At 42.2% G+C, this 22,196-nt stretch overlaps 1 protein-coding gene across 7 annotated transcripts; it reads left to right on the forward strand.

Moving 5' to 3' along the window:
* Nucleotides 1-2,861: 2,861 nt before the first annotated feature.
* On the forward strand, nt 2,862-20,826 carry LOC139576717 (RNA-binding protein EWS-like). Of its 7 annotated transcripts, XM_071403084.1 has the most exons (17): nt 2,875-2,890; nt 9,495-9,531; nt 9,670-9,721; nt 9,913-10,045; nt 10,250-10,264; nt 10,770-10,965; nt 11,184-11,443; nt 11,595-11,760; nt 14,867-14,904; nt 15,522-15,554; nt 15,799-15,914; nt 16,654-16,783; nt 16,981-17,100; nt 18,630-18,762; nt 18,866-18,951; nt 20,107-20,350; nt 20,440-20,826. In XM_071403084.1, the coding sequence occupies exons 1-17, from the start codon at nt 2,875-2,877 to the stop codon at nt 20,474-20,476; spliced, it is 1,812 nt and encodes a 603-aa protein (XP_071259185.1). In that variant the 3' UTR covers nt 20,477-20,826. The 7 variants fall into 7 exon arrangements, with proteins under 7 accessions (XP_071259188.1, XP_071259190.1, XP_071259186.1 ...); XM_071403087.1 differs by lacking the exon at nt 10,250-10,264 and having other exon boundaries at nt 2,862-2,890; nt 9,916-10,045; XM_071403085.1 differs by lacking the exon at nt 10,250-10,264 and having other exon boundaries at nt 2,868-2,890; nt 11,181-11,443.
* The last annotated feature ends 1,370 nt before the right edge of the window (nt 20,827-22,196 follow it).

The following is a 22,196-nucleotide window of genomic DNA, read 5'->3' on the forward strand; positions in this document are numbered from 1 at the left end:
TGGAATCAGCTAAGCATTATATGATAAATTACTCTATAAAATATAATACATACAGGCTACAACAAATATGCTCTTCTTTACTAGTAAATACCCTAGTAAACCTGACTGACTTCAGAGAGGACACTAGGACATTGACACTTCCATTTTGGCCCCTGGTTCCTCCGGGACATCCTGTAAGGAGGCCAGTACCCCCGCCCTCAGCATCTGCTCCTCCAATAACTGGGCCTCTGACACTGCTTCAGACCCATTCATCAGCCATTGAGGAACAGGCGCTGGCCAAGGCTGTGGGTTCATGGGTGAAAGGTTAGAGGGAGCCGCCTGAGGGAACGACCCAAATCTGTAATAAACAACAAAGTCTCATGTGACAATACTCACTCATGCAACCAACTCTGCCATTCCAAGGCTAGGTAGTAGTAATTCCGACTTGAACAAGCTACTGTTGTTCTCACTTCTGTGCCTGGAGTAGTAAGGAACATAGGCCCAAGCAGGGGGGAAGTTGAAAATCCCTATAGCCTTTATTTTCTGCAACACTCCAATAAAGGATGGTCAATCTTTAAACAAAGGTAAGGTATATAATCACAGAATGTAAAAGATAAGCTGTACATTTCGATGAAACATGGTGAAGCCCCGAAATTGCCCTCGCTGGAAGCCTGTGTTTCAGACATAAGGAAGTGGATGGCTGCAAATGTTCTACTTTTAAACTCGGACAAAACAGAGATGCTTGTTCTAGGTCCCAAGAAACAAAGAGATCTTCTGTTGAATCTGACAATTCATCTTGATGGTTGTACAGTCGTCTCAAATAAAACTGTGAAGGACCTCTACGTTACTCTGGACCCTGATCTCTCTTTTGACGAACATATCAAGACTGTTTCAAGGACAGCTTTTTTTCCATCTACATAACATTGCAAAAATCAGAAACTTTCTGTCCAAAAATGATGCAGAAAAATGTATCCATGCTTTTGTCACTTCTAGGTTAGACTACTGCAATGCTCTACTTTCCGGCTACCCTGATAAAGCACTAAATAAACTTCAGTTAGTGCTAAACACGCCTGCTAGAATCTTGACTAGAACCCCAAAAAATTATCATATTACTCCAGCGCTAGCCTCTCTACACTGGCTTCCTGTTAAGGCAAGGGCTGATTTCAAGGTTTTACTGCTAACCTGCAAAGCATTACATGGGCTTGCTCCTACCTGTCTCTCCGATTTGGTCCTGCCGTACATACCTACAAGTACGCTACGGTCACAAGACGCAGGCCTCCTAACTGTCCCTAGACTTTCTAAGCAAACAGCTGGAGGCAGGGCTTTCTCCTATAGAGCTCCATTTTTATGGAATGGTCTGCCTACCCATGTGAGAGACGCAGACTCAGTCTCAACTTTTAAGTCTTTATTGAAGACTCATCTCTTCAGTAGGTCCTATTATTGAGTGTAGTCTGTCCCAGGAGTGTGAAGGTGAACGGAAAAGGCACTGGAGCAACGAACCGCCGTTGCTGTCTCTGCCTGGCCGGTTCCCCTCTCTCCACTGGGATTCTCTGCCTCTAATCCTATTACAGGGGCTGAGTCACTGGCTTACTGGTGCTCTTCCATACCATCCCTAGGAGGAGTGCGTCACTTGAGTGGGTTGAGTCACTAACGTGGTCTTCCTGTCTGGGTTGGCGCCCCCCCCCCCTTGGGCTGTGCCGTGGCGGAGATCTTTGTGGGCTATACTCGGCCTTGTCGAGATGGTGGTTGAAGATATCACTCTAGTGGTGTGGGGGCTGTGCTTTGGCAAAGTGGGTGGGGTTATATCCTGCCTGTTTGGCCCTGTCCGGGGGTATTGTCGGACGGGGCCACAGTGTCTCCTGACCCCTCCTGTCTCAGCCTCCAGTATTTATGCTGCAGTAGTTTATGTGTCGGGGGGCTAGGGTCAGTCTGTTAAATCTGGAGTATTTCTCCTGTTTTATCCGGTGTCCTGTGTGAATTTAAGTATGCTCTCTCTAATTCTCTCTTTCTTTCTCTCGGAGGACCATGCCTCAGGACTACCTGGTCTGATGACTCCTTGTTGTCCCCAGTCTACCTGGCCGTGCTGCTGCTCCTCCAGTTTCAACTGTTCTGCCTGCGGCTATGGAACCCTGACCTGTTCACTGTGATTACTATTATTTGACCATGCTGGTCATTTATGAACATCATGGCCATGTTCTGTTATAATCTCAACCCGGCACAGCCAGAAGAGGACTGGCCACCCCTCCATAGCCTGGTTCCTCTCTAGGTTTCTTCCTAGGTTTTGGCCTTTCTAGGGAGTTTTTCCTAGCCACCGTGCTTCTACACCTGCATTGCTTGCTGTTTGGGGTTTTAGGCTGGGTTCCTGTACAGCACTTTGATATATCAGCTGATGTAAGAAGAGCTATATAAATAACTTTGATAAATAGCAGAGATTGATGTGCAAGTAGAAATACCACTATTCAGGGGTAATATCAAATTCTCCATATCTGCTTTTAGACTACCTGGGCCTAAACTGAGCCCGGCTGGAATGTCACGTCAGCACCATCAACTTAACAGAAACGTTGTTCCAAGAAAGAAAAATACGAGGTAGAATCATGCCTTCAGTGATATTCTGGAAATTCGGTGCTCGAGAAAGATGCCGCGTTCAAAACAACTGGGAACTCGGAGAAATACGAGGTCAAATCACGACGTCAGTGGTCTTCAGGTCGGAAAGTCGGAGCTCTCGAAAGAGGCCCGAGTTCCCGAGTTGGAATTCTGAGTTGGATGACGGTTCAAATCGATTTTTCCAATTCGGAGCTCGCGTTTTTTCCCCCGGGTTCCCCGTTTTTTTCAACGCGGCACAAGTTCATCCATCCACTCGTTTACGCGCATGCGCCAACATCAGACGAAACGAAGATGGCGTCAGCACCTGGTGGGTTTCGTTCTCGGTCTATTTTATTGTGTCATTTTGCATGAATCCTTTAGATATTATTGACCATGTAAAGAAATGTACATATTTATCAATAGTTACATCAAATGTATGTGTTTTAATCTAATATGTACGTCTAATGCGAACGTTTAAATATGTACAGTAGCCGGTAGCTAGCGAGCTAGCTAACGCGTTGCGTTTGCCAACGTTGGCCTAGCTTACGAAACTCTTCGATTTAAATCATGGAGTTGAGTTTAATCGGCCAGCCGGAGAATGGTGAATGAACGAGTTTACTTCGTTAGTTGACGTTGGCTAATGTAGAATCTAGGGCAGTAGGCCCCATCTAGCCATGATGCCGGGGCGAGGGACACAAACTCTGACCACACACGTGCATCTGCCGAATTTGAATTCTAGGACCGACATGACTCTTATGATGCTCTTAAGGTCAGCCATTTTGGTCAGGAACTTAGTCAACCATTGTTTCTCAGACCTGTGATTGTGTAAAATCATGTATTTTGAGAATGTAATGTTATCTGCACTGTATCTTTGTTAGCTAACGTCAGTTAGCCAGTTTTAGATGAATTAATTCATATATGTTTCAAATGAACTGCCAACATTCTATTCAAACGATGCAGTCGCTCCACACGCTGTCTGAAATCAGTTGATAGGACCATAGAAATAAGGCTGGTAATTGTGATGCAATTTCCAAAATAATTTGGAATGTCCTATCGACTGGATTGCCTTGGTAACGTAGAATGTAAATTCAAATGATGCTAACAGATGTGGCTCATGCAATGGAATTTATTTTTGTATTGTCAGATGGAGTTGACTTATAAAATCGCAGCACCGATTGAAGGGTACACTTCCTGATTTTACTTCCTGGCATGCGCCATTGATAACTACTAATGTTAGCGCTCTTAGAATAAAAAAAAAAAACTTTTGCAACCAAGACTTAAAAAGAACTGATGTTTGCACAAGATGGAGGGAAAGTTGGTGCATAACTGAGTTAACAAAAATGTATGCTTAATCCAGTATAAATTAATGTTAGAATGTATAATACAAGAGACTAAATTCAGAAATTCTACAGTCATGTCTTAAGTGTAAAAGTAATAATGACTCAATAATACAAGAGACTAAATTCAGAAATTCTACAGTCATGTCTTAAGTGTAAAAGTAATAATGACTCAATAATCCACGCTGTCTGGGAATGCTATGAAGTTGTGGGCGGGGCTAGAAAGTTGGCTGTCAGAAGTATTATAATGTAGACTTTTAATCTGCCTGTCTGCATATTTCAAGACATGGCATATGGGTTGTAGTGAGGTAGCCAATGGGCTGGATGATTATTTTCTCATCACCCATCTTGAAAAAAACGTGTGTTAACAAAAACAAACTTGGAAGTCAATCAATCTGCCATCATTGACACAATGAAAAAATCTAGTTATTTATTATTGAAATAGCATAGGCATCCAAGGAAAAACAAATTGGTACAATTTAAGACCAAGTAGCAAACAATAATGCAGGCACTAAGAATGGTTGTGAGCATGTGGGTCTGGGCAGATGAGATGTAGTCATTGTTTGTTTGTATCTGGAGCACAGGAGGTTGGTGGCACCTTAATTGACTTGAGTATAATGGTGTCAAACACGTGGTTTCCAGGTGTTTGATGCCATTCCATTTCTTCCATTTAGGCCATTATGAGCCATTGTCCCCTCAGCAGCCTCCTGTGATCTGGAGTGTAAAGGAAATATTATATATATAAACTACTGATGCACCTATATGACATTTTTGACCGATATCCAATATTTTCCTTGCCAAGAAACGTTAACTGATATTTAAAATTTTTTCGGCCTTTTAATCATTCTAGTACAGTTAAATAGTTAACACACGCATGGATGCAGCGGTCTAATGCACTGCATCTCAGTGCAAGAGGCGTCACTACAGTCCCTGGTTGTATCAATCCAGGCTGTATCACATCCGGCCGTGATTGGGAGTCCCATAGGGCGGCGCACAATTGGCCCAGTGTCGCCCGGGCCGTCATTGTAAATAAGAATTTGTTCTTAACTGACTTGCCTAGTTAAATAAAGGTTACATACACACACTGACCAAAAATATATTTTGTTGGTATTTACGTATGTCCCCATTACCAGTAAAACATAATCAAAACCTATTTCTTTTACTTGCTGTGCTGTTTCGTTGTTCATTTGTTCAGTTTCATTCTCAACCAGGATTTCTATTGAACGCCGTTTCGGTCTTTACGTGTCATTAAAAGATACACGCCAAATAACACTATTTGACGTGTCGTCTAAGCTTGTTGACCAATCAGGACCTGAATATGACTGCACGTCAAATAATAATTTAACGCATTCATACATTTTTTGCACAATTACACATTGATTATGCTATCACTCGTATTTCATATGTCACAACGATTCATCGGTACGTATGCTATGATGCTGGTAAAGTTGTGCTGGTCATAAAAAAAGCTGGCTAGCACATGGACGAAAAACAATGTAGTTCTTCCCCAAAAACATAGCAAAACAGTAGCTATAGTTAGCTAGCTAACTATATATCTATGTGTCATCTAAAATAACCCTCATTTATAAGACAGTTCTTATTTGATTAATGGTGGTCGGACCTACCTAGTCACAATAGTGAACTTTGGGTTATCTTGGCTTTAATGGATTTCGAAGTGCAATACATCAAAATAAAGCTTAACTCTTTGTTAACATCTCTGGGATATGTCCCACCTAACCAACAGCCAGTGAAATTGCAGGGCGCCAAATTCAAAACAACAGAAGTCTCATAATTAAAATTCCTCAAACATACAAGTATTATACACCATTTTAAAGATAAACTTCTCGTTAATCCAGCCAAAGTGTCTGATTTCATAAAGGATTTACGGCGAAAGCACACCTTGCGATTTATGTTAGCTCAGTACATAGCCACAGAAAAACACAGACATTTTTCCAGCCAAAGAGAGGAGTAACAAAAAGCAGAAATAGAGTTAAAATTAATCACTAACCTCTGATGATCTTCATCAGATGACACTCATAGGACTTAATGTTACACAATACATGTATGTTTTGTTCGGTAAAGTTCATATTTATATCCAAAAATCTGAGTTTAGGCGGGACGCTACTGTCTCACTTGGCCAAAAGCCAGAGAAAATGCAGTGTGCCAAATTCAAATAAAATACTATAAAAATCTAACTTTCATTAAATCACACATGAAAGATACCAAATTAAAGCTACACATGTTGTGAATCCAGCCAACATGTCTGATTTCAAATTTGCTTTTCGGCGAAAGCACACCAAACGATTATGTTAGGTCAGTACATAGCCACAGAAAAACACAGCCATTTCCCCAGCAAAAGATAGGAGTCACAAAAAGCAGAAATATAGATAAAATTAATCACTAACCTTTGATGATCATCAGATGACACTCATAGGACATCATGTTACACAATACATGTATGTGTTGTTTGATAATTTGCATATTTATATCCACAAATCTCGGTTTACATTGGCGCCATGTTCAGAAATGCCTCCAAAATATCCGGAGAAATTGCAGAGAGCCACGTCAAATAACAGAAATACTCATCATAAACTTTGATGAAAGATACATGTTTTACATAGAATTAAAGATACACTTGTTCTTAATGCAACTGCTGTGTCAGATTTCAAAAAAACTTTACGGAAAAAGCACACCATGCGAGACGGCGCTCAGATATAACAACATTTCTCCGCCATGTTGGAGTCAACAGAAATACGAAATTACATCATAAATATTCCCCTACCTTTGATGATCTTCATCAGAATGCACTCCCAGGAATCCTAGTTCCACAATAAATCGCTGTTTTGTTAGATAATGTCCATTACTTATCTCCAAGGAGCTAGCACGTTTAGTGCACATGTCCAAATGCTCGCGCAGATGCAGGCGAACTCTATATATTACAGGTCGAATAAACTGGTCAAACTAAGTAGAGAATCAATCTTCCGGATGTTATCATATATATCCAATAACGTTCCAACCGGAGAATTCCTTTGTGTCTATAGAAGTAATGGAACGCAAGGCGATATCATGTGGAATGCACGTGACCAGGAACTGGCAATCTGCCAGACCACTGACTCATTCCCCTCTCATCCGGCCCCACAAAACAGTATAAGCTTCATTCAACGTTCTACAGACTGTTGACATCTAGTGGAAGGCGTAGGAAGCGCAAACATATCCATATCTTACTGGGGATTGAATAGGCGATGAGTTGAACATCGACCAGTCTCAGAATTCTCACTTCCTGTTTGGATTTTGTCTCAGGTTTTTGCCTGCCATATGAGTTTTGTTATACTCACAGACATCATTCAAACCGTTTTAGAAACTTCAGAGTGTTTTCTATCAAATATTAATAATAATATGCATATATTAGCATCTGGGACAGAGTAGGGGGCAGTTCAATTTGGGCATGCTATTCATCCAAAAGTGAAAATCCTGCCCCCTATCACAAAGAAGTTAATCCAGCCGCCATGTCAGATTTCAAAAAGGCTTTACGGCGAAAGCAAACCATGTGATTATCTGAGGACAGCGCCCAGTACACAAACGCAAAACAAATCATTTTCAACCAGGGAGTTGCGACATGAAAGTCAGAAATAGCGATATAATATATGCCTTTCCTTTGAAGATCTTCTTCTGTTGGCACTCCAAAATGTCCCAGTTACATTACAAATGATACTTTTGTTTGATAATGTCCTTCTTTATATCCATACTCAGTTTAGCTGGCGCACTTCAGTCAATAATCCACTCGGTTTCCCTCCTTCAAAATGCATACAAAATGAATCCCAAACGTTGCCAATAAACTTATCCAAACAAGTCAATCAACGTTTATAATCCAACAATAGGTACCCTAATACGCAAATAAACGATACAATTTAAGACAGAGAATCGTTATTTTCTTTATCGGAGAAAAATACCAAAGAACGCGCTCTCATTCACGCGCTTAAAAACACTACAGCCAAAATGGGAGCCACCTAGAAAAACTACAATTTCTGGCTCATTATTCCAAAAACCAGCCTGAAACTCTCTCTAAAGACTGTTGACATCTAGTGGAAGCCCTAGGAACTGCAACCGGGCACGATTTCGCCCTATTATAAAAGTGCCAGCCATTGAAATCAGTGGTAGGATGAAATCTTTTTTGTGGGGGATGGTTTGTCCTCTGGGTTTCTCCTGCCATTTCAGTTCTGTTATACTCAGACATTATTTCAACAGTTTTCGAAACTTCAGAGTGTTTCCTATCCAAATCTACCAATTATATGCATATCCTAGCTTCTGCGCCTGAATAGCAGGCAGTTTACTTTGAGCACGCTTTTCATCCGGACGTCAAAATACCGCCCCTATCAAATAAGTTAAGGAAAGAAATTCCTAAAATTAACTTAAGAAGGCACCTGTTAATTGAAATACATTCCAGGTGACTACCTCATGAAGCTGATTGAAAGAATGCCAAGAGTGTGCAACACTGTCATCAAGGCAAAGTGGGGCTATTTGAAGAATCTGAAATATATTTAGATTTCCATATGTGTTCATTGTTTTGATGTCTTCACTATTATTCTGCAATGTAGAAAGTCATTTTTTATGAAGAAAAATCCTTGAATGTGTAGGTGTCTTTTGACTGTAAAAATTACTACTAGCGATGCTGGTCCCTTGAATTGCAAAGGGTTATGGAATATTGCAACCCTGTTGTCTTAACCTTGTAATCTTCATCCTAAACGTTAGCTAGCAGGCAGTTGTCTTTTTTCTGGCTTTAGCTTAAAATGCTATTTTTTTCCCACCAACCTTATGATCTGCTTCAGACCGCTTGCCTTTTACCTAGGCAGCGTTAGCTATAATGCTTGAGCTGGTCCCGTGGTTGATTCAGAGTGGTAGAACCTCTGCATTATTGTGACACCGTTGTCTTCATTTTTCCATCTTCAACCTAGACATGGGTCTAGGTCAAAATACAGGTTAAGACGGCATTGTTACAAATCTGGAATCAGCACCATTGCTAACCAGCATAGCTGGTCCCACTGTTGCAAAGAGTTATGGGATATTAGTATGCCGTTGTTTGAACCTTTCATCTGCTGCTGTTTTCTCCCCATTCTGGGACTTTGAGGGTTCATGATATAGCTCCTCTAGTAATTTAATAGGATCTCTATTTGTGCTAGTGTATGCCTCTCCGTACAGCCTTGCTAATCTAGCCACATTTTTGTTTCTTTGTTAGCCAATTTGTGTAGCTAGTTTAAATAAAGGTAGCTAGCTAGCCAACTACCGTAACGTTAGTTATGCAAGCAAAGGCGTGATGGCCCCCACAACATAACGGCAAACAACTATCACTAGTCAGTCCTTGCTAGAGTTGAATAGCAGGAATGCTTTGTCTCTTTTCAAGGACTGTTGAACTTGAAAGATTTTCCCATTGTGTGGCCTGGCCTGGTTGGCACTGCCGAAGGTCTACACAAGATTATTGCCCAGTGAACATGAGTAGTTTCTTCTCATGAGTCCAAAGTGGATTTTGATACTGTACTAGCCTGTAGGACTGTTGTTGATTGTTAGACTAGTCATTTCTTTTGTCATTTTCTTTTACAGATTACAGTTCCTACAACCAGGCCGGTGCCCAGCAGGGGTAAGTTTTTCTACATGCAGGTTGTGTGCTACTAAGATAAGTGTTCGAATGAATCCAGAGGAATGGGTGTTTGTTATTTGGTGCAATTAATTATGATCTACAGAAACGAGATGAATGATTGATCTTGTGTCCCTGCAGGTATGGCTCTTATGCTGCTCAGCCCTCACAGGGCTATGGACAATCTGCCCAGGTGAGTTTTATATTTAGACAAGGCCATTTATGAATTACACAAACTGGAATGATGGTCAGAGACCCACAATACTGCCATGATCTCATTCCATGTTTGCATACAGTTTGAACTGAAGCACAGGACAGCTTGCCATCTTTCCCACGGTACTTGTCATTATCTATCGGTCTATAAAATAATATTTTGTATTTCAGCAGGGTTATAGCCAGCAAGGATATGGGTCCTATGCCCAGCCTGCTGCAGCTGAGACCGGATACTCACAGGCAGCACCCTCTGCTGGCGGCTATGCGCAGCAGTATGGGTCCTCCTATGGGCAACCAGCACCAGGTCAGTTTCAAACTGATCAAATGATTGGCCAAAAGTAATTTTGGTGGAAGGGAATGAGAATTGTTCAGCATGCCTCTAACCATTGACCACATGTAATGTCAATCCTGTATTTATATTACTGCAAATGTGCTTTGAGGACCAGTTTCAACCCGAGTCACCATTTTTGAACTGTGAACCTTTTCTCCTCTTGCTTTCATGTTACAGCTGGGAATAAAACAGGTTCGACACAGATTACTTTTCATGCATCTCTATCCATTTCATGCCACTTAGGCTAAGTCTATACAAAGTGTTCAATGGCTGGCTGGATAGATCCATGTAATATATTTCGCATCATGTGTAGTAGACTATAGTATTGTGAGTAGACTAGTTGAACCCTGGAGAAGATAGATTTCTTTGACACTATTTATTCCTCCTGCATCATGACTGTAAAATACATCTTACTAATACAAGACAATAGACCCTTCAGAATGGTATTCATCTACCGATATCTAACACTAATTCTAACACACTTTTAATAACACAACGGTATTCTTCTGTGCCATTTAATATTCTTCATCAGTGCTGCTCTCTGTCAGGTTGTAGAAGTCCACAGTGGTTATAGTGTGATCCAAATAGAACAGATTGCTTCATTCATTTGGGCAGTTCTGGACTAAAATTCTAACCGGGTTGTACCTGGAATGATCTATCTACACCTTCAATTAAACCATTTCCTGTTTGACCACAGCTGGGTACCCTGCTGCCCAGCCCAGTGCCCATGGCTACTCCCAGCCTGCCGCGGGCTATGGAGCCAGTGGATATGAGAGTGCTCCTGCTGCTGCTCCCGCTGCCTCTCAGCCCTCCTATGGCTCCCAGCCAGGCTATGCAGCCCAGTCTGCCTACGCTGGCTACAGCCAGCAGGCTGCTTCCACTGCACCTCAGAGGTAGGCTAACTAGTCTCACATTAGGACCAGGGTGTAATGGAGGTAGTGATGCAGTGAATGTTACACTATATTTTGTTGATGTTTCTTGATTTTAGTTTGTACACAGTGGAAGACAAGTTGCAGCTGTCAACCCATAAGAAACATATAGTTGTGTAGCACTCTTTATGACCCATTCAATCCCTGCCCGTCCCTAACCACTTGAGTTATAATGCCAGCAGCCAGCCAGCTGGCTACAGCCAGAGCAGCTACTCCCAACCAGGGGGATATGCCGCGCAGCAGAGTGGGTACCAGGCCCAGCAGGGAAGCTATGGGCAGCAGCAGAGTGGGTACCAGCAGCAGCAGCCCCCGCCTCAGCAGCAACAGGCCCCTGCCGCGGCCTACCCTCCTCAGGCCTCAGGTTCCTACGGGCAGCCTGCAGGCAGCCAGTATGGACAACAAAGTGGGCCTCAAAGTGGTTACAACCAGTCAAGCCATTACAGTAAGACTAGTGGTCTCCCCTGTTATTTTAACACACACACACACACACAAGCATTGCAATAGGCCTACCTGCTAGTTATTGTCTTAGTCATGTTGATGTTCATTATTTTTCACACAAGGGGATTTCCGCTAATCCTCATGTTATTCTGTAGATAACTATGGACAGGAGGGCAGAGGCAGCTCTGGCTACTCTGGCTCTGACCCTGCTAGGTTCCCAGGGGCAGGGGAGAGCCGTGGGCCACCCAGGGATGGCTATGACAGGGGCGGCATGATGCACGGTGGCAGGGGACGTGGGGGCATGGGCCGTGGAGGCATGGGGTAAGTCACTCTCCTTTTTGCTCAACATAACTCCCATCCATTCTTGCAGGTGCTGCGGCCAGGCTGAGCAGGGCTGAGTTTGAAGTTCCCCTTAAACATTAATTGGGTCAAGTTCTAACCCTACAAAGGTAAAATAGACATATATTTTATTAGTGGGTAAAGTCACTGTTTACCTTGTGTAGGATCAAATATCTAATGCCTACAAAAAGTATCATGAAGGGACTGTCCATTTGTGGGTACTAACTCTTAGCCCTGCCATACAGTGGCCAAAGGTAAGAAGGAATATGATTTCATGAATCAAAGAGCTGGAACTGACATTTGTGAACAGAAAGCTGGAGTTGTAAACTATTCAATCAGATATCCCTTTTTGCTGTACCACAGCTTTACAGGTGTATATAATCTATAGCATTGATTATGGTCCATCTATTTACAAGGCTTCAGGGTTACTGCTGCAGATTTCAATGATTTGGCGGGCACACGGCACCTTTTTAAATGATTGCTGTGAGGTTAAATACATTTTAAGATGGTATAAAAACGTACCTATTTAATCCAACTCTGATTTTCTTTTTAAAAAGCTGACCCAGAAGGTATTTGGGAGAATGCACTATGGAAGTTCAGTTGCTAACTGATTTACCTCAAATTTTGGCTTGTGTTGACATATAACAGTATTATTTCATATTAATCGATTACTTACATCTTGAAACCACAAAATGCTTAGCTTTAAGTTAACAAACCTTTGCAATACAAGACAAGCTTTTTCTCATTGTTGTTTGGAGGTGTGCCCCTTTCTGTCCAATTAGCTAATTTTAGACAATATTTCGGGGGCCCTTTTTGGCTCACGACCCCCAGGGGCAGATCTTCTAAAATAACTTACTTACGTTTGTTTAATAAGCAAGACACATTGATTGCCTATACCAAGGAGTTTAATTGCATACTAAGTTGAGGGTAATGCACATTTGGGATTTGGAGTTTTTCCCTGGAAAAGCGATAAAGTACATTTCTACGGGATACATCCATGCAGAACTAAAGTTATCCCCCTTGTAGGTTATTGGTACTGAACTGGCAACCTGGAGCCTTACATGTATTGTTCAAGCTTTCTGGGCATTATGATGGCACCTATGTTTTCATTGTAGAGTTTGAGGTGAGGTTGATCCCATTGAGTATCAGACAGCTGAAGGTAATATCCCTGGAACAAGAAGAAAAAAAAAATTGGCGCATGTTCACTAGGTCACACCAGACTCATATGTTCAATTATGTTTTGCTCTAGGCTTATATTATATTAATATTATTCAGTACATGGCTATGTGCTTTCCCTAAAGAGAGGATCAAAGTGAATAATTCCACCTTTGTCTAAGGCACAATCTTTTATTAATTACGTGACACTTGTCACATTTCTTAACCTCAATTGATGATTTTGTCATGTTTTCAAGTTGAAAGTAGGCTTTTTTTCTCTGTTAACATTGCTTAAAGTAGTCAAGAAATGTGGTATGGGCCTCCCGAGTGGTGCAGTGGTCTAAGGCACTGCATCGCAGTGCTAGCTGTGCCACTAGAGATTCTGGGTTCGAGTCCAGGCTCTGTCGCAGCCGGCCGCGACTGGGAGACCCATGGGGCGGCGCACAATTGGCCCAGCGTCGCCCGGGTTAGGGGAGGGTTTGGCCGGCAGGGATGTCCTTGTCTCATCGCGCTCTAGCGACTCCTGTGGCGGGTCGGGCGCATGCATGCTGTCACGGTCACCAGGTGTGCGGTGTTTCCTCCGACACATTGGTGCGGCTGGCTTCCGGGTTAAGCGGACATTGTGTCAAGAAGCAGTGCGGCTTGGTTGGGTTGTGTTTCGGAGGACGCACGGCTCTCGACCTTCGCCTCTCCCGAGTCCGTACGGGAGTTGCAGCGATGAGACAAGACTGTAACTACCAATTGGATACCACGAAAAAGGGTAAAGAAAAAAACAATAATTTGGCATTCATATGTAACTCCTGTTTTACTTTTTCATACAGTATAGCTTTTAGGGCAAAATGTTGTGGGTCCGGTTTCCCAGGGTAAGCCTAGTCCTGGACTAAAAAGAATGCACAGAATGCTTTTTAGTCTTAGGACTACGCTTCATCTGTGTCTGGGGAAACCAGCCCCTTATGTGTTTTAGTTTTTAAAATGTGGTTTGGATTACAAATGTTTTGTTTAATCAAATGAACACCTTTTTAACATGCTTTGTCACATTTACGCTACAGGTAACAGTGAGAGCCATGTAAACCCATCTATTTTCTATAAAGTACCTGTACTCAATACAGAGCCGGCAGCTTAAACAACCGAAGGGGTTAAACCACAGAGATTTGGGTTCTGCCTTAAATCCAAGAGATGAGGATGGTGCTGTCTAAAGCATGCTGGGAAACTCTTTAAAATGATGATTTTACTATACAAATTGAATTATTACTTTTACCTTGGTGAACATTGTAACATGGTCAAGTTTAAATTCTGTATTTATTAGAATTGTTTAACTTCAATTCATGTTTTTGTAAAATAATGTATATGGATGGTGTGTTTTTGGTTTTAATTTCAAAGGTGACTGTAATCACCTGTTTTTTGTTTAATATTTCAGATGCATTGCGTTTGACAACGTCAATCATTTGTTTTAACTCGTATAGCCATTTGCTTCAACTGTAAATTGGACATAATGCACTAGCTTTCCACATATTTAACTGTATCTGTAAGTTATCTCTTGTCAGTATAGTATCTCCAGGCTAGTCATTATTAAACTGCATATGGAATGCATCTAAAAAGGTTTCCTTTGTAACAAATTCCTGGGATTCTGTCCCGTATTTCCCCAAAGGTAGAGATTTAACTCCCCTCAGCTAGCTCCAAAGTAGCCAGTTTCTGCTATCAAATGCTGTCATTAAGAAGCCTTCTAGTAAAGGAATGATGCCATATAGTTGCTGTTAATTCCTTCATTCCCATTAACTGGATTGCATAGACTGTGTAGGCATGTTTGGGGGTTGTTAAATGAACTAGTCAGAACTGTTTCCTTCAACCTCCCCAAACGAGCCATGGGGCTCCATGCATGGAAGTGGCTGTTAAAAGGGAAATCGCCTTCATATCTCCATTTATTCCCCCATAGCGTCGCTGGAGACAGAGGTGGCTTCAATAAGCCCGGTGGTAAGTTAACGAGTATTACACTGGCTTGTCCACTCCAGACCTTTACCTACTAGAGCATGTACGCGCTGAGCATTTACCTAAGCCCTTACATTGGTGTGTGCAGCGTTTTTTGGGGGGGGGGTATCCAAATATATAGGTGGCTATTAGAATGGATGGAAATAGAAGGGTATCCAGTTTAAATGTCTGAGACATCTGTTTGGAAAGGGGTACTTTTTACTCTGGTTTATATCACTCACTGCCTAAGGTAACCTTGAAGAGCAAGGTACTCTTATTTCACAATGACATATTAATGACAAATGACTGCTGCCAAGAAATGTCAGTTTTGAAAAATGGTTTTGCATTTACAATTTCATGGAGCCAAACCCCTGGTATTTTTGGAGGTTAATATTATGTGGTTTCTTAGGACATTTTCTTATGGCACACATTTTTATACAAACGGGTCTGAGGTTTTTATTTACATCATGATCAATATATTTTCAAAAACGTCTGACGCCTGTGTTCTGGAGGACTGTGTCTGTGTTATCACTTCAAATACTCTTCAGCAATTTAGCAGAGGACTTGAGTGACACAAACTGACTTTGGCTTTTTTTCTCTCCCCCTCGCCTGATGGTAAACAGGACCCATGAACAACGGGGCAGTGCGTAACATGGGTAAGCAGATACTAAATGACCAACACTTATATCATAGATCAGAAGCATTGAAGGATCAATTGCTAACCTTTGAATGTTTATCCCACTGGTTTGTATGTGCCTGAAAGGCTTTGTTGCATTGATCTTGGTCCAACTTCTTGGCTTAATGGCTTATGCTATGAATCTGAGATGAATAAGGACAGTGTAGTGGAAGTGTAGCTGTAGTGTTTCCTGTACATTTTTTGAATGGTAGTTCTCTGTTCAGGGCGCCCTGAGGAGCAGGATGACTCTGAGAACAGCACCATCTACATCACAGGACTCACAGAGAGCGCCACTCTGGAGGAGATGGCTATCTTCTTCAAAGACCCTGGAGCCATCAGGGTGAGGACAGTCTCTCAATCTAAGGACCTCAACTTAGACACACATTAAGTTGTATTTGTCTCTTCCAAAACATGCTTATGTACACAGAAAAAAATATATAAGTGCAACATGCAACAATTTAAAAGATTTTACTGAGTTACAGTTCATATAAGGAAATCTGTCAATTAAAATAAATTCATTAGTCCCTAGTCTATGGATTTCACATGACTGGGAATACAGATATGCATCCAACGTACTGCAGACATTGGAGGCGGCTTATGGTAGAGAAATTAACATTAAATTCTCTGGCAACAGCTATTGGACATTCCTGCAGTCAGCATGCCAATTGCACGCTCCCTCTGTGGCATTGTGTTGTGACACAACTGCACCGTTTTTAGTGGACTTTTATTGTCCACAGTGCAAGGTGTACCTGTGTAATGATCATGCTGTTTAATCAGCATCTTGATATGCCACACCTGTCAGGTGGATGGATTATCTTGGAAAAGGGGAAATGATCACTAACGGGGATGTAAACAAATTTGTGCACAAAAGTTCCTAGGACCAACACTTTACATGTTGTGTCTTATATTTTTGTTAAATGTATATATAGCCAGTGTTTTTGTTGTCTTGTTCTCATTTAATTAGATGACTGAAAAGTTAATGAATGCTCTAAAAAATGTTCTCAAAAAGAATGGCAACAGCAGATAACTTAATGGTGGGATAGGTTGACTTTTGAGTGATGAATTCCACTTTTGTTCAGATGAACCGGAGGTTGGGGAAGCCTGCCATCAACATCTACACAGACAATGATTCAGGGAAGCCCAAGGGAGATGCCACACTGTCCTACGAGGAGCCCTCCTTTGCCAAAGCTGCTGTAGAGTTATTTGATGGTAGGTCATACTGGCCCTTTTTAACCTGCATCAGCCTACTCTGATTCTACCCTTGAACCATCCAAATGAATGCATATCAGGACTTGTGTTGATGTGCACTGAAATGTACTTTAGAATACTAGTAATGACCATTAACTCTTGCCTTTTGCTCTCCATTTCTCTTTATTCTTGTTACATTCTGTTTATGACCTCAACAGGGAAAGAGTACCAAGGCAGGAGACTGAAGGTGTCCATGGCTCGCCGTAAGCCCATGATGGGTGGAATGAGAGGGGGCATGTCCATGAGGGGTGACATGATGGGCCGTGGAGGACCTGGAGGTATAAATGTTTCTTTGAGAATGACACTTGTTCAAAACTGAAAATACACTGAACAGAAATGTAAATGCAACATGCAACGATTTCAAAGATTTTACTGAGGTACAGTTCATATAAGGAAATTGGTCAATTGAAATAAATAAATTAGGCCCTAATGGATTTCACATGACTGGGAATACAGATATGCAGTAATTGATCACAGGTGTCTTTATAAAAAAGGTAGGGGCATGGACCAGAAAACCAGTCAGTATCTGGTGTGACCACCATTTGCCTCATGCAGCGCAACACATCTCCTTCGTATAGAGTTGATCAGGCTGTTGATTGTGGAATGTTGTCCCACTCCTCTTCAATGGCTGTGTGAAGTTGCTGGATATTGGTGGGAACTGGAACACGCTGTCGTACGCGTCGATCCAGAGCGTCCCAAACATGCTCAATGGGTGACATGTCTGGTGAGTATGCAGGCCATGGAAGAACTGGGACATTTTCAGCTTCCAGGAATTGTGTACAGGTCCTTGACATGGGGCCGTGCATTATGATGCTGAAACATGAGGTGATGGCGGCGGATGAATGGCATAACAATGGGCCTCAGGATCTCGTCACGGTATGTCTGTGCATTCAAATTGCCATCGATAAAATGCATTTTTGTTCATTGTCCGTAGATTATGCCTGCCCATACTGTAACCCCACCGCCACCATGGGGCACTCTGTTCACAATGTTGACATCAGCAAACCGCTAGTCCACACAACGCCATCTGTAGAATTGAAACCATGATTCATCTGTGAAGAGCACACTTCTCCAGTGTGCCGGTGAGCGCACTGAAGTCGGTTAAGATGCCGAACTGCAGTCAGGTCAAGACCCTGGTGAGGACGATGAGCACGCAGATGAGCATCCCTGAAACGGTTTCTGACCGTTTGTGCAGAAATTCTTCGGTTGTGCAAACCCAAAGGATCATCAGCTGTCCGGGTGGCTGGTCTCCGATGATCCCGCCGATGAAGAAGCCAGATGTGGAAGTCCTTGGCTGAAATGGTTACACGTGGTCTGCACTGCCAAATTCTCCAATGACGTTGGAGAGAGACATATGGTAGAGAAATGAACATTCAATTATCTGGTAACAGCTCTGGTGGATATTCCTGCAGTCAGCATGCCAATTGCGCGCTCCCTCAACTTGAGACATCTGTGGCATTTTGTTGTGACACAACTGCACATTTTAGTGGGCTTTTATTTTCCCCAGTGCAAGGTGCACCTGTGTAATGATCATTTTGTTTAATCAGCTTATTGGTAGGACACACCTTTCAGTTAGATGGATTATCTTGGCAACGGAGAAATGCTCACTAACATGGATTCAAACAAATTTTTGGGAAACTTTTTGTGCGTTGGAACATTTCTAGGATATTTTATTTCAACTCATGAAACATGGGACCAGCACTTTACATGTTGCGTTTTTATATTTTTGTTCAGTATATATAGCTGCCCCACATTTGCCATGGCAATATAATGAACTATTGAAACAACCCCTGGTGTGTGTTATCAGGCATGATGGGCCGTGGAGGAGAGCGTGGAGGTTTTGTCCCACGAGGAGGACCACATGGTATGGGCAGAGGTGGGCCAGGTGGCCCAGGTGGCAACATGCAGCAGAGAGCTGGAGACTGGGAGTGCCCCAACCAGTAAGGACCTCAAGACAGAGTTTTCCCTTTCCCATTTTTTTTTTTTAATGAACTTTACAGTTAGTGGTTTTTGTGTATATCACTGAATGGTTGTCCTTCTCAGGGGCTGTGGCAACCAGAACTTTTCCTGGAGGATGGAGTGTAACCAGTGCAAAGCTCCCAAACCAGAGGGCTTTGGGCCCCCTTCAGGTACAGCGGTCACTGGCACAGCAGCACTAGGGCCTGGTTCAACTGTAGACAGGAACCATTATAACAATTTGTGTTATTTGAGCAACAAGGGCTGAATTACCTTCCCTGTTTCACATATCTTAATGTTTGCAATGTAACACAGCCAAATCAAACAGGTTTAACACCTAGACTTCAGGGTCCATGCTTAGCGGTTGTACTAAATTGAACAAAAATAAACGCAACATGTAAAGTGTTCTCATGTTTCATGAGCTAAAATAAAATTCCCAGAAATGTTCCATACGTACAAAATGCTTATTTCTCGCAAATGTGTTTATACCTGTTAGTTTGCATTTATCCTTTGCTAAGATAATCCATCCATCTGACAGGTGTGGCATGTCAAGAAGCTGATTAAACAGCATGATCCGGACACAGGTGCACCTTGTGCTGTGGACAATAAAGGGCCACTTTAAAATGCAGTTTTGTCACACAACATAATGCCACAGATGTCTCAAGTTTTGAGGAAGCTTGCAAAATTGGCATGTTGACTGCAGGAATGTCCACCAGAGCTGTTGCTTGAGAATTGAATGTTCATTTCTCTACCATACGCTGCCTCCAACGTCGTTTTAGAGACTTTGACAGTACGTCTAACCGGCCTCAAAACCGCAGACCACGTGTAACCACGCCAGCCCAGGACCTCCACCTCCGGCTTCCTCACCTGTGGGATCAACTGCGGGGGGGCTGAGAAGTATTTGTCTGTAATTAAATCCCTTTTGTGGGGAAAACTCATTCTGATTGGCTTGGTTCCCTAGTGGGTGGGCCTACCCATGGCTGCACCCCTGCCCAGTCATGTGAAGTCCATAGATTAGGGCCCATTGAATTTATTTCAATTTATTGATTTCCTTATGAAATGTAACTCAGTAAAAGCTTAGAAATTGTTGCATGTTTATTTTTGTTCAGTATAGATTAGTGTCAACTCTGGGGAAACATGAAACCATCCATGTTTAGCACTGTTTACTGTAATTGAAAGCTTTGGTGTTGGAGTGGCTTGCTCTGTGTGCTCTGGGAATACTACTTTTTACTATGTTTAATAATCTTGTGTTTCCCTTCCTGTTAACGTGTGCCTGTCTACGATAGTCTGGTGGCAAGCTTAACTGGGTCTTGTGTGATTTTGTTCAGGTGGTGAGCGAGGCAGGGGTGGCATGGGGATGCGTGGGGGCAGAGGGATGGACCGTGGCGGGCCAGGAGGGCCTGGAGGCTTCCGTGGAGGATGGGGAGGTGACCGTGGCGGTGGATTCAGGGGACGTGGTGGAATGGACCGAGGGGGATTCCGAGGGTCTAGCAGGGGAGGACCGCCTATGGACCGAGGAAGAGGAATGGGCAGAGGAGGAATGGGGGGGCCCCCAGGCAAGATGGATATGAGGTAAAGGAACATGTTGGACTGCTTTCATCATACTAATGTATTACTTACTATGTTTGTTGGACACTAAATTACTGCTTTTCCTCTCATAGGGACCATCGCCAGGAACGCAGAGACCGACCTTACTGAGACAGCAATTTGAATTTTCCATTTAGTGCAGGATTTGATTTTTAAAATGAAATTAATTTATGATTCCGTTTTTATTAATGGTTATAGAACTGCTTTTGAAATACTCTGGTGCAGTTTCATTCAACTCGTAGTTAAACGTTTAGTTTTTTTATAGTTTTGTTTACCCTTGGTTCAGTTATTTTGACTTGTGCAAGTTTATTTTTTGCATTTCTTAGATGTACAGACTGATTTTGACAGTTTATTGTAAAACATGACACTTCTTTTTTAATTGTAATTGCTTCTCCTTCCCATAGCTGTGTAATGATAAACAATTTTGAAAATAAAATGTCCACCCTGATTTGATGCTAAAATAAGTTCAGATCCATTGCTGTTATGAGGCATCATGAATGGTTGACTTTTTGCATTTGTCATCTTCTTGGTTCTCAAATGGTGGGAAAAGTAGGAATTGTACAGCATTTCACAGCTCTACACCTACAGCAGTGTTCTCTTTCAGAATTGTCAACAAGGAGGCACTGTAATATGCAGCTTTGAAAGAATGCTGGCATGATCTGTTTGACCAACAACTGTTGAAGATACAGCAGCTGTCATCAGCTATCAAAGCCACAAAGAATAATATATAACTGTGGTTTGTGACATTTGTCTTCATGTTGTATTGCAATCAAATAGTCAATGAACACACCTTCAATACTGCTTTGTGGAATGAGTTTGACAACTAAACTGCACATTTACCAGTAAGAATGAAGATCAACTGCTTTGCTTTACAGAATTGCCTTGATGTCTTTGCATTTTCTTTTAGTCTTTTGAGAAACCTCCCAATCCAATCAAGAAACAATGGATGTTATTAACCACAGATGTCAGCCATCCCTGTCTGTGACTGATACCACATTTGCATCTGTTCAGCATATGTCCACAGTGATCTGAGCCCTTTGATAATCACCCTTCTCTTCCCAATGAAAATGAATTGATTGGCTTTGTTTAAATATACCAGTTGGGTCAGTTATTTATAATCCAGTTTTGTTTGTCTGCCTGTAATCACTGACCGCACAGCCAGGGTGCATTTATTGTGCTGTGGTAAAGTGTTGTCATTAAAGACCAATGTTCTGTGTGGGTGAAGTCCGGTCACAGCTCACGCTTCCGAGTTCCTTGAGGACTGGTATCCAGTTGCTCATGCTGGGGAACAGATCACTGTGCGAGTTGTCTGACACACAAAAACTGATTTATCCCGGTCCAAAAAATTCTAAACCAACATGTCTCTCTCAAAGAAACAAATATTTTCCCAATCAAAACAAGGCCCTCCTTTTTCCATACTGAAATTGAAATCGCACGCAGAGCATGTGCTGAGCCAAGCATGGGGCAGCTGTTTCACAGGCAGTGCTTGTCTGGCCCTGTCTGTAAAAATGAGTTAGCAGAGAATCAAAAATCAAGTTTGTTTGTATTCAAGACTAGAGGTAACTACTAGGTTTATCTATTTCATATTGACAAAGAGCGACCTATAATCTTATATTGAAGTGTCACTTCTTGTTGGGAAGCAACTTCGCCCTGACACTTGGGTCTGACCCATGAAAAGGATAATCTCCCCAGCATTCTTAACGGGATGTGCACGTATGCTCATTTGAGGGAAGGATTACATCACTAGTAGACAGGGTTGGGTAGGCTACTTTCTAAATGTAATCCGTTAGTTACATTTTACCTGTCATTGTAATCAGTAACGTAATCAGAT

Source organism: Salvelinus alpinus, chromosome 5 (genome assembly GCF_045679555.1).
Source record: "Salvelinus alpinus chromosome 5, SLU_Salpinus.1, whole genome shotgun sequence".
NCBI lineage: Eukaryota > Metazoa > Chordata > Actinopteri > Salmoniformes > Salmonidae > Salvelinus > Salvelinus alpinus.

What these genes read in the sequence shown, in the direction of transcription:
- LOC139576717 (XM_071403084.1), top strand. An exon ending in ATGGGCCGTGGAGGCATGGG is followed by an intron (nt 11,761 to 14,866) that starts GTAAGTCACTCT and finishes ATTCCCCCATAG; the next exon opens with CGTCGCTGGAGACAGAGGTG. An exon ending in GACTGGGAGTGCCCCAACCA is followed by an intron (nt 18,763 to 18,865) that starts GTAAGGACCTCA and finishes TGTCCTTCTCAG; the next exon opens with GGGCTGTGGCAACCAGAACT.